The following is a 12461-nucleotide window of genomic DNA, read 5'->3' as shown; positions in this document are numbered from 1 at the left end:
TCCTCCATTTCTCTTTAGGCCAGTTGATGTGTTCTTTGGCAAACTGTAACCTCTTCTGCACGTCTTTTATTTAACAGAGGGACTTTGCGGGGGATTCTTGCAAATAAATTAGCTTCACACAGGCATCTTCTAACTGTCACAGCACTTACAGGTAACTCCAGACTGTCTTTGATCATCCTGGAGCTGATCAATGGGTGAGCCTTTGCCATTCTGGTTATTCTTCTATCCATTTTGATGGTTGTTTTCCATTTTCTTCCACGCGTCTGTTTTTTTTGGCCATTTTAAAGCATTGGAGATCATTGTAGATGAACAGCCTATAATTTTTTGCACCCGCGTATAAGTTTTCCCCTCTCCAATCAACTTTTTAATCAAACTACGCTGTTCTTCTGAACAATGTCTTGAACGTCCCATTTTCCTCAAGCTTTCAAAGAGAAAAGCATGTTCAACAGGTGCTGGCTTCATCCTTAAATAGGGGACACCTGATTCACACCTGTTTGTTCCACAATATTGACAAACTCACTGACTGAATGCCACACTACTATTGTGAACACTCCCTTTTCTACTTTTTTTTACTAATAGCCAAATTTCATAGCCTTAAGAGAGTGCATATCATGAATGCTTGGTCTTGTTGGATTTGTGAGAATCTACTGAATCTACTGGTACCTTGTTTCCCATGTAACAATAGAAAATATACTCAAAACCTGGATTAATCTTTTTAGTCACATAGCACTACTATTATTCTGAACACTACTGTACAACTGATTTGTGTTTTGTTATTGGTTCATTTATCTGAGGTATGACAAACTGCAGTATTTCTACTGTACATGTATAAGGTGCATCACCTTGCCCTGGGGGTCAGTCTTGATCTCCCAGCCTCTTGGCAGCTCCAGCTGTGTATCTGCAAACTTGTTAAAGAAGATGACCAAGTCCCGGTTGTGCTGATAGCGTTCAAAGTTTCTGGCATCACGACGAACCTTGAGGATCATGTGTTTCACACAGCTACTAGTGGTGAACATCCGATAAGCTGCCTGGGGTGAGAATATATTTTCAAGTTTATTTTTCAATTCACCAAAATGCCAAAAACAATATATAACATAGACATACCCCTTGAAAGAAATTTTTCAGTAGCGGAGAAACCAACCTATTCAAAAGTGGCATGACTGTGACACCAACTCCACTGTGAGGTCATCATAAAAATAAGGCAACGGGTAATGAAGTAGCCTAATGGAAATGGCCTAAATGATTGAAAATTGAACTCATAATGGTACATCTTAGTATTTTCTGGAGTATAATTCACTTTTTTTGGGGGGGGGGGGGGGTTACCAGTTTAGGAGGTCCTGTGACTTATACTCCTACACAATTTATATACAGAAACATCAAGCATTAATTTTTTATTCATAATAATGACAATAACTGTTTATACAGGGTTTCTCAAGAATCAAAGCACTAACCAAAATAATCCCCTATAATAAAAGAATACATGTCAACAAAAAAATGCACAAAAACCCCAAATTAAAGAGGTGGTAAAATACAGAAAAAACTTATAATCTGGTGCAACATATACTCAGGGAAATAAGATACATGGTGAGAGAAGATCACCATGAAAATTTGGACATTTTTACTGGTGTGCATTTGTTGTTTCATGAAAAAAAGGTGTTGTGTGTGACATTTAACAAATGAGTATGCAAAATCCTTTTAAACAACTTTGGCAGTAATGCTAATCTTGAGGTAGGCAGTATAAATATATACACCGGTATGAATTTTCCCTATTTTGCCAGATATTGTCATCAGACTGGAGCAGCAAACAATCAGGAAAGCTTGACAGTTGCATAAACTGCTTTTATTTCTATTTCTCCTGACTGCCAGAGGGCGGTGCTTAGCACCTGGATTATATCCAATCTGCTCCCTTTATACTGCAGCTGTATCCGGGACACACTGCACTGACTTTGACCATTGTAGTGTGAGTGTTTTCACTCCCCGTTACACCGCCATTTGGCCCTCTGATATTGTGCACTGTGAGTGCTTTCCGCTCTCTAACTGCCATTTGGGGCTCTATTAATGTCACACCTGGGTGTGAGTCTGAGGCACTGTGAGTGCTTTCTGCTCTCTAACCGCCATTTGGTGCTCTATTATTGTCACACCTGGGTGTGAGTCTCAGGCACTGTGAGGGCTTTCTGCTCGCTGCCACAAGCATCCCCTTGTGCTGAGTTAAGTGGCTGGTGGATGGAGTGTGCTTTCTGCTCCCCCTTGCTACAGCGTGCCACAAAATGTAGTTGCTGGCGGACGGTGTCTGCTTTCTGCTCCTCGTTTTACCGCGTTTCGCCGGAGTGTTTGACTGAATTGCGTCCTGACTGTGCTTCACTTATTGCCAAGCACACATACTAATGCCGACTGCATTGGTGCACGCGTGTCGGAATTAAAAGATGCCTATTTCCACATCCCGGTGTCAGTTCACCACAGGCAGTTCCTCCGGTTTGCCTTCGAGGGGATGGGCGTACCAGTTCAGAGTCCTCCCTTTTGGCCTCTCCCTTGATACCCATATGTTCACCAGGTGCAAGGCAGCACCACTCTCTCTTTGGCAGGCTTTGGGATACGGATTCTTCTGTATCTGGACGACTGGCTTGTGTGCGCTCTGTCCGTGAGCAAGCACTCAATGACACTTTGACCCTATTGAATCATGTGTCGCAGCTAGGGCTCTCTGTGAATTTTGCAAAGAGCTTCTTGACTCAAAGCCAACGTGGTTTTTATTACGTCCTCCACAAGGACCCATTTTTGAGGGTGTTTTATTGGGAAAATGTCAATTTCTTTACGTTGATTACAGACCCTACAGAGGGTCTGTAATCAACTGCTTCTGTAACAGCTCCGCTTTGAAGCTTGGTGCAATGAAGCAGTGCTCCAACCCACTGCTTTGTTGGTTCATTGCTTCGCTGCTTTTCAGAAGCGACAAGTACGCTTCTTAACCCCTCTCAAAGCCATTTCAAAATGTCAATCCTGAGTCATTTTGTGTGGACTAAAGTTACTAACTGGGACTCTTGTCTTGTTGTGAGCAAGAAACAGGAATCGTCCTCCATTCCGTTCGCACAGCTCCAAATGCTGTGCCGCTCTCTGCCGAGTCATGTGAGAGTCTGGCCGGAATTAATAACTTCAAAGCGATTCACCGTTTTAAATCAAATGCCACCTCTTTCCAAATGCTGTAACACAGACAACAAACTACAACAGACTAAAACATTTTTTTCCTCCCAAAATGCGACGCCCTGTGTTCTTTATGAATTACTTTGATGTTGACTTGCAGCACAGCCAGCTGCCAGAGCTCAGCTCAGAGGTATGGAAAGACATACATGCCATTAATGTCTGAAAGGAAATGCTTTTGAGAAAAACTACAGATTTTGTTTATTTTTATTTATGTCCAGAGATCAAGGATCCAGTAACCAATTTCATATTTATTCACTTTCAGTCTCAATAAAATGTTATTGACATAGAAAACCTGTAAAGCGTATGTTCAGTACACAGAAAATTCACAGGCGGAATTGATAAGGGAATCGATAAGGTAAATGATTGATAAGCGGAATCGATAATGGCAGAGATATTGATAAAATCTTATCAATACCCATTCAACAAAAATATAAACGCAACACTTTTGGTTTTGCTCCCATTTTGTATGAGATGAACTCAAAGATCTAAAACTTTTTCCACATACACAATATCACCATTTCCCTCAAATATTGTTCACAAACCAGTCTAAATCTGTGATAGTGAGCACTTCTCCTTTGCTGAGATAATCCATCCCACCTCACAGGTGTGCCATATCAAGATGCTGATTAGACACCATGATTAGTGCACAGGTGTGCCTTAGACTGCCCACAATAAAAGGCCACTCTGAAAGGTGCAGTTTTGTTTTATTGGGGGGATACCAGTCAGTATCTGGTGTGACCACCATTTGCCTCATGCAGTGCAACACATCTCCTTTGCATAGAGTTGATCAGGTTGTCAATTGTGGCCTGTGGAATGTTGGTCCACTCCTCTTCAATGGCTGTGCGAAGTTGCTGGATATTGGCAGGAACTGGTACACGCTGTCGTATACGCCGGTCCAGAGCATCCCAAACATGCTCAATGGGTGACATGTCCGGTGAGTATGCCTGCCATGCAAGAACTGGGACATTTTCAGCTTCCAAGAATTGTGTACAGATCCTTGCAACATGAGGTGATGTTCTTGGATGTATGGCACAACAATGGGCCTCAGGATCTGGTCACGGTATCTCTGTGCATTCAAAATGCCATCAATAAAATGCACCTGTGTTCTTCGTCCATAACAGACACCTGCCCATACCATAACCCCACCGCCACCATGGGCCACTCGATCCACAACATTGACATCAGAAAACCGCTCACCCACACGACGCCACACATGCTGTCTGCCATCTGCCCTGAACAGTGTGAACCGGGATTCATCTGTGAAGAGAACACCTCTCCAACGTGCCAAACACCAGCGAATGTGAGCATTTGCCCACTCATGTCGGTTACGACAACGAACTGGAGTCAGGTCGAGACCCCGATGAGGACGACGAGCACGCAGATGAGCTTCCCTGAGACGGTTTCTGACAGTTTGTGCAGAAATTCTTTGGTTATGCAAACCGATTGTTTCAGCAGCTGTCCGAGTGGCTGGTCTCTGACGATCTTGGAGGTGAACATGCTGGATGTGGAGGTCCTGGGCTGGTGTGGTTACACGTGGTCTGCGGTTGTGAGGCTGGTTGGATGTACTGCCAAATTCTCTGAAACGCCTTTGGAGACGGCTTATGGTAGAGAAATGAACATTCAATACACAAGCAACAGCTCTGGTTGACATTCCTGCTGTCAGCATGCCAATTGCACGCTCCCTCAAATCTTGCGACGTCTGTGGCATTGTGCTGTGTGATAAAACTGCACCTTTCAGAGTGGCCTTTTATTGTGGGCAGTCTAAGGCACACCTGTGCACTAATCATGGTGTCTAATCAGCATCTTGATATGGCACACCTGTGAGGTGGGATGGATTATCTCAGCAAAGGAGAAGTGCTCACTATCACAGATTTAGACTGGTTTGTGAACAATATTTGAGGGAAATGGTGATATTGTGTATGTGGAAAAAGTTTTAGATCTTTGAGTTCATCTCATACAAAATGGGAGCAAAACCAAAAGTGTTGCGTTTATATTTTTGTTGAGGTTAGTTATGCCAAAGATGTTTAAAAACATACAGAGATGTTTAAACATTTAAATAAACAATGTTTAAAATATGACAAAAGATAAAAATAGAAGAATAGAAAGTTCTTCAAAAACATGTTTAAAATGCTTACAAAGGCTGTAAAATGTGTAAATGCATACACAGTTCCTTAAAAACACACAAATACTTTAAATGTGTTTAAGATGTGTAAAAGAATAAAAAGAAACACAATGATATTGAAATTGTGTGTATCTGTGTCAGTGGAGGGGGGGCAGCTATTCATTTGTTCTCTGAGGGGGAGCTCACTCTCCCACACTTTGAAAACCCCTGGTCTACTCCATGCAGATTTGCCATAGAGTGCCATACTATTTATATTTCTTCATAACTGACATAAATAAAGTCTTATGCTGTATTTACACATAGGCAGGATCCGTTACAAATGTCATATTTGCATCATTCTTGGCACATTCCTGTCATCCTTAACATGACTTAACAAATCTGAATAGGTTTCTTAATAGTGCGTGTTGGTGTGTGATATTCATGATTTTCGTGGAGCATGTTTTTGGCTATCAAAAAATCTTCCACGAATGTCACGCACCACCCTCATTTGGCCTCAGGTCATGAAGTTCTCAACTGAGCGTGTTGATACGTCTTGATTAGTGGTGATCCTTAATAGAGTGTGACAGCGTTCTTTTCTGACGTGCGCACAATTAAACCCTGCTGCACCGCATTCAGTTTCATTGCTGCAGTATGCTGAAGGAGGATAGTGATGCCAAGTCGGCTAAAAGTTTCATTCTAATGCTCATCAGCACACTCCTGCAAGTGTTCCACCTGCTACTGTGTTCAGCAGCTGATGGATGAATATAGGTGTGTGCGTGGAGACAATTTCCCTCACTCACAACGTGACAGAATGTAACGATGTGCTGTTACGCGCAATAGCACGGAACAGCGCGCAACAGCATGGAACATTATTCTTGACCGGGCGTAATGGTTCCTGATAATTCGCCAGCAACACGTGCCATTAATCATAATGCGTGGTAACAAGTTGCAGGAGTTCCTGAGGACACCTGATGCCTCTGCCTCAAATCATCACCTTTGTGATCAGCGGCCAAAAATGTGTACTTCATGGCATCCGTGACTTGTCATCATTATGTGTAAACGCAGCATAAGACATATTTAGTGGCAGCTTTACCATCAGGGAGCCTTGTCCACAACTAGTGATGCCGGTAAAACGGTACTTAGTAACGCGTTACTCTAATCTGACCACTTTTTTCAGTAACGAGTAATCTAACGCGTTAATCTTTCCAAAACAGTAATCAGATTAAAGTTACTTCTCCAAGTCACTGTGTGTTACTATTATTTTTGCATTGTGGGTCAATAGCAGCATTAAACTTGGTCCGTGGGCAGGGGGTCGGGGTTCGACTGAACTGCCCACTTTAAGCGAGCTGTAAGCTTTTCATCCGCGGTTTTCTGCAGCAGCTCGACTCGTCCTCACCTCTTAAAGTGCAGTGACAACAGCACACCTGCACTGAGCTTTACAAAGACATTTTTATGCTTTTTTTCTCCTTTATTTAGAATTCTGAGCTGAGCCGCTCCATATCTGCTCGCTAAAAACAGCTGATCCTCCGCGACGCGTCAACAACTAACACTATTTTCCACTCAAATGCACCTAAACTCTCTTTCTGAGGACGACATGATGTGAAAACGCAATAACACTTTCTTACCTGTAAATCTGGTCATGTTTTCTGCATAAATAAATGTTATCCATTCTTTGTGCTCAAACACCAAAGCAGGGGCAAATCCAGATGGAATGGGGGCATGGGGCAGGGATTCCCCCCCCACAATACCCCTATATTAAAGGTCCAGTTTTGAAGCCTTTTTTTACTACAACTGCTAATACTACTTATAATAATAATAATTTCAACAAGTAAAATGTTTAGAGAGAATTTAAATGTTAGAAAAAATTTAATAGTTACATTTATAAACAATGTAGGTTAGAAATTGCAAATTTTACTGTTACAGTGGTGTCAACAGTTAAATATGAGGTCAAGAAAGAGGTCTTTATTTTACTTTTTATAAAACAAGTATTTATTTTCATTGAAGTCAAGAAAGGGTGACTATAAAGTGAGTTTTGGCAAAACAGGTATCATTGTCATGTTGAGGTGGCAGAGGGTTGTTGTCGGCAGCTGGGGAAAGTAACTAAAAAAGTAACTAGTAATCTAACTTAGTTATTTTTACAATTGAGTAATCAGTAAAGTAACTAAGTTACTTTTCCAAGGAGTAATCAGTAATCAGTAATTGGATTACTTTTTCAAAGTAACTGTGGCAACACTGTCCACAACTACCACAAAAGACTCCAAGGTGTCACTGATGTAACAGGGAGCAATACACGTTATTAAGAATAGAAGTATGTAAACCTTTGATCAGATTATGATTTAAAAAGAGTAAACACTCTTTGTCAATAAATGGCTTCACCTAACCACTAACCATGAGTGAAAAAAAGAAAAATTGTCATCATTCATGTACTAGCCAAAAAAAAAAAACTCTGCCAGAGTATGTAAACATTTGAGCACAACTGTATGTTAGTTGGAGAAAAGCTTAACATAAAATCATAAAGTAATAAAATAACAGTAATAGTAACAGTAACATTTATATTAAAATTTTAAGACAAACGATACACTGAGTTCTATACCACTGCATGCTGTGGTTAAAAAAAACATGGTGCGTGAGCTGTGGTCCACAAAATCGGACCGAGAGTAAAGCCGAATGGCATCTTATACATGTGTGACTTGCGCATGCACCTGTATATGTAGTTAACAAGTACTTCCTTAGTTTGTCAATGGAATAACTGTACATAACACTGACGACTTTGACAGCTGTTGAAAAGCATTATTTTTGCAAATCAAATCAAATCAATTTTATTTATATAGCGCCAAATCACAACAAACAGTCACCCCAAGGCGCTTTATATTGTAAAGCAAAAGCCATGCAATAATTACAGAAAAACCCCAACGGTCAAAACGACCCCCTATGAGCAAGCACTTGGCGACAGTGGGAAGGAAAACTCCCTTTTAACAGGAAGAAACCTCCAGCAGAACCAGGCTCAGGGAGGGGCAGTCTTCTGCTGGGACTGGTTGGGGCTGAGGGGAGAGAGTCAGGAAAAGGACATGCAGTGGAAGAGAGCAGAAATCAATCACTAATGATTAAATGCAGAGTGGTGCATACAGAGCAAAAAGAGGTGAATAAAAAGAAACACTCAGTGCATCATGGGAACCCCCCAGCAGTCTAAGTCTATAGCAGCATAACTAAGGGATGGTTCAGGGTCACCTGATCCAACCCTAACTATAAGCTTTAGCAAAAAGGAAAGTTTTAAGCTTAATCTTAAAAGTAGAGAGGATGTCTGTCTCCCTAATCTGAATTGGGAGCTGGTTCCACAGGAGAGGAGCCTGAAAGCTGAAGGCTCTGCCTCCCATTCTACTCTTACAAACCCTAGGAACTACAAGTAAGCCTGCAGTCTGAGAGCGAAGCTCTCTATTGGGGTGATATGGTACTATGAGGTCCCTAAGATAAGATGGGACCTGATTATTCAAACCTTATAAGTAAGAAGAAGAATTTTAAATTCTATTCTGGAATTAACAGGGAGCCAATGAAGAGAATCCAATATGGGTGAAATATGCTCTCTCCTTCTAGTCCCTGTCAGTACTCTAGCTGCAGCATTTTGAATTAACTGAAGGCTTTTCAGGGAACTTTTAGGACAACCTGATAATAATGAATTACAATAGTCCATCCTAGAAGAAATAAATGCATGAATTAGCTTTTCAGCATCACTCTGAGACAAGACCTTTCTAATTTTAGAGATATTGTGCAAATGCAAAAAAGCAGTCCTACATATTTGCTTAATATGCGCATTGAAGGACATATCCTTATCAAAAATGACTCCAAGATTTCTCACAGTATTACTGGAGGTCAGGGTAATGCCATCCAGAGTAAGGATCTGGTTAGACACCATGTTTCTAAGATTTGTGGGGCCAAGTACAATTACTTCAGTTCTATCTGAATTTAAAAGCAGGAAATTAGAGGTCATCCATGTCTTTATGTCTGAAAGACATTCCTGCAGTTTAATTAATTGGTGTGTGTCCTCTGGCTTCATGGATAGATAAAGCTGGGTATCATCTGCGTAACAATGAAAATTTAAGCAATGCTTTCTAATAATACTGCCTAAGGGAAGCATGTATAAAGTGAATAAAATCGGTCCTAGCACAGAACCTTGTGGAACCCCATAATTAACCTTAGTCTGTGAAGAAGACTCCCCATTTACATGAACAAATTGTAATCTATTAGATAAATATGATTCAAACCACTGCAGCGCAGTGCCTTTAATACCTATGGCATGCTCTAATCTCTGTAATAAAATTTTATGGTCAATAGTATCAAAAGCTGCACTGAGGTCTAACAGGACGAGCACAGAGATGAGTCCACTGTCTGAGGCCATAAGAAGATCATTTGTAACCTTCACTAATGCTGTTTCTGTACTATGATGAATTCTAAAACCTGACTGAAACTCTTCAAATAGACCATTCCTCTGCAGATGATCAGTTAGCTGTTTTACAACTACCCTTTCAAGAATTTTTGAGAGAAAAGGAAGGTTGGAGATTGGCCTATAATTAGCTAAGATAGCTGGGTCAAGTGATGGCTTTTTAAGTAATGGTTTAATTACTGTCACTTTAAAAGCCTGTGGTACATAGCCAACTAACAAAGATAGATTGATCATATTTAAGATCGAAGCATTAATTAACGGTAGGGCTTCCTTGAGCAGCCTGGTAGGAATGGGGTCTAATAGACATGTTATTGGTTTGGAGGAAGTCACTAATGAAAGTATCTCAGACAGAACAAAGACTGCAAGATTGTTGCAGTTTCATAGAATGTTTCGTTTAATGTAATGTTATCACATGGACCCATCCAACATGGTTGTGCTTAATTGAAGCTGCCTTTAAAATCCGAATAATGCTGGTTGGATATTTCTTTTCACTGTCTTTTTGACATGATCTGGTCACAGTACAAATATACAGGGTGTGCCAATAAAATGTTACCACTTTTGTAATTCATACATTTAGAGAGTGTACTACAACAACCCACAGACCATTGAGGCCCTGAAGACCAACATCCATCAGGAAATTCAAAGAATCCCTCTTCAGATGTGTGGCAATGTCATCACAAACTTCAGTGTGCGTGTTGCAGCTGTAATCCAAAGAAGAGGAGCGTGGATTGAACATGTCATCAATTATTCAACTGTGTGGAAAACAAGAGACAAAGTGGGAAACCTCTGGTATCAAATGTTAATTTGATGTTTCTGTTACAAGTCTGTAAATAACATTTTCAAATAAGTTCTCATTTCAAAAACTCGTGTACATTCAAAAAGTGGAAACATTTTATTGGCCCACCCTGTGTATATATATATATATATATATATATATATATATATATATATATATATATATATATATATATATATATATATATATATATATACTGAGCAAAAATATAAATGCAACACTTCTTTTGTTTTTGCTCCCATTTTTCATGAGCTGAACTCAAGGATCTAAAACATTTTCTACATACACAAAATACCTATTTCTCTCAGTTATTGCTCATAAATCTGTCTAAATTTGTGTTAGTGAGCACTTCTCTTTTGCCAAGATAACCCATTCAACCTGACATGTGTGGCACATCAAGATACTGATTAGACAGTATGATTATTGCACAGGTGTGCCTTAGGCTGGCCACAATAAAAGGCCACTCTGAAACTGGAACGTAATCAATGATTCTGATGTGTGTGTAATACTCACATAGTTGCTGTGCAATACAGTGAAAAATTCAGGGTGTGTGACAAACTTGACAGCAGGTGACTGGAGCAGGTGGCTAAATTTCTGGTGATTGACAGGAGAGGTGGGGCCTGGACACATCAGATGAAGCAATTTTGTTGACTTCTTTCAGCATTTTTAAACTGTCTACTCACAGTGGTTGTGATTTACCATAGTTATGAAGTTAAGCACTGTACCTGTCTGTACAGAATCAGAATCAGTCTCTGTACTGCTACTCTGCTCCAGTCTGTGATTCCCACCTTCCTCCTCAGTTGCTATGGTTCTCTGGATGTTCTGGTATCTGCATGAAAATTGGCATAATGATTTAAAAAATACTGTTCAAAAAATATCTCCCATGCCATTTGGACTACAATGTTTTGTTAGTACATCTGCAAAGAAGGTTATATTGTTGCTCAAATTAGCTGGATTACTGAAGAGCAGATGGACCAAGTTGACTCTAATACAGTGTAGAAACCATTACAATTTAGAAGCAATTAACAAAACAGTGAGTACTTCAAAATGAAGAGTGAATTCATGTATACATCGATGACACAAGAAAATGAAAAAAATGTACGTATTTCCATTGTGGTCTATTTAAAAATCAAATGACAAAACCTAAACAATTTATAAATGCATTAAGACAGTAAATTAACATTAAAAATTATGTAATTAGCAGGAAATAAAAGGTTGAGTTCTTCTAAAAACTGTTGAGGTCTAGCATCTAAGGTTCTAAAAACATTCTGGAGTCACACACCATTCCAACTCATGATAGAAACTTTGCACAATTTCTTACAGCCCTTGAAAAATGTCAACTACCTATTTCATAAACACCACCACCCAATCTAGAGCCTGTGTTTCCCGACAGGCAATGTGCTAGTGTGTGTGTGTATATATATATATATATATATATATATATATATATATATATAAACACAAAATCAAGGTACGGTACATACCTCGGTTCTGAGGTCACAGTTCATTTTCGGTACAGTATGGGAACAAAATGCAAAACCTAAATTTGCTTGTTGTTTAAACCAACAATTTATTGTAACATTATACAAACAGGAAAATAAAATAATTGCAAAGTGCTGCCTGATAATAAGTTAAAAAATGTTCTAAAGTAAATGACAAATGTATGAAATATTATAAAAAAATAAATTCAGAATAAACAGCTTTTAACAAAACTTTTCCACAAGTAAAGAGCAGCACAACAGTCCCAGCATGTTCAATTTTATTCAACCTTGATATTTTTTGCCAGAAAAATTAACTTGTCCAAAACTGTCACACTCTATAAGGGATTTTTAAAGAGAATTAATGTTAAAGAATCCCTTTACTTTTGTACAATTTATTTTATTTTCTATCTCTTTCTATTAACTGTTCATTTAATGTTTGTTAATATATCTTTT

General features: G+C 39.5%; 1 protein-coding gene across 1 annotated transcript in view; it reads right to left on the bottom strand.

Moving 5' to 3' along the window:
• Nucleotides 1–12461, bottom strand: part of LOC117512783 (E3 ubiquitin-protein ligase HECW1) — a 521859-nt gene that overhangs the window by 142736 nt on the left and 366662 nt on the right. Inside the window, exons 13-15 of the mRNA XM_034173001.1 lie at nucleotides 11253–11356; nucleotides 11041–11147; nucleotides 843–1028 (exon numbers count right to left, since the gene is read on the bottom strand). Coding sequence (XP_034028892.1) covers nucleotides 843–1028; nucleotides 11041–11147; nucleotides 11253–11356 — 397 coding nt within the window. The remainder of the gene's footprint in view (nucleotides 1–842; nucleotides 1029–11040; nucleotides 11148–11252; nucleotides 11357–12461) is intronic.

The sequence above is a fragment of the Thalassophryne amazonica genome, chromosome 1 (genome assembly GCF_902500255.1).
Source record: "Thalassophryne amazonica chromosome 1, fThaAma1.1, whole genome shotgun sequence".
Taxonomy (NCBI): Eukaryota; Metazoa; Chordata; class Actinopteri; order Batrachoidiformes; family Batrachoididae; genus Thalassophryne; species Thalassophryne amazonica.
The sequence above is the reverse complement of the archived record's forward strand: the minus strand, read 5'-3'. Positions and strand labels throughout refer to the sequence as shown.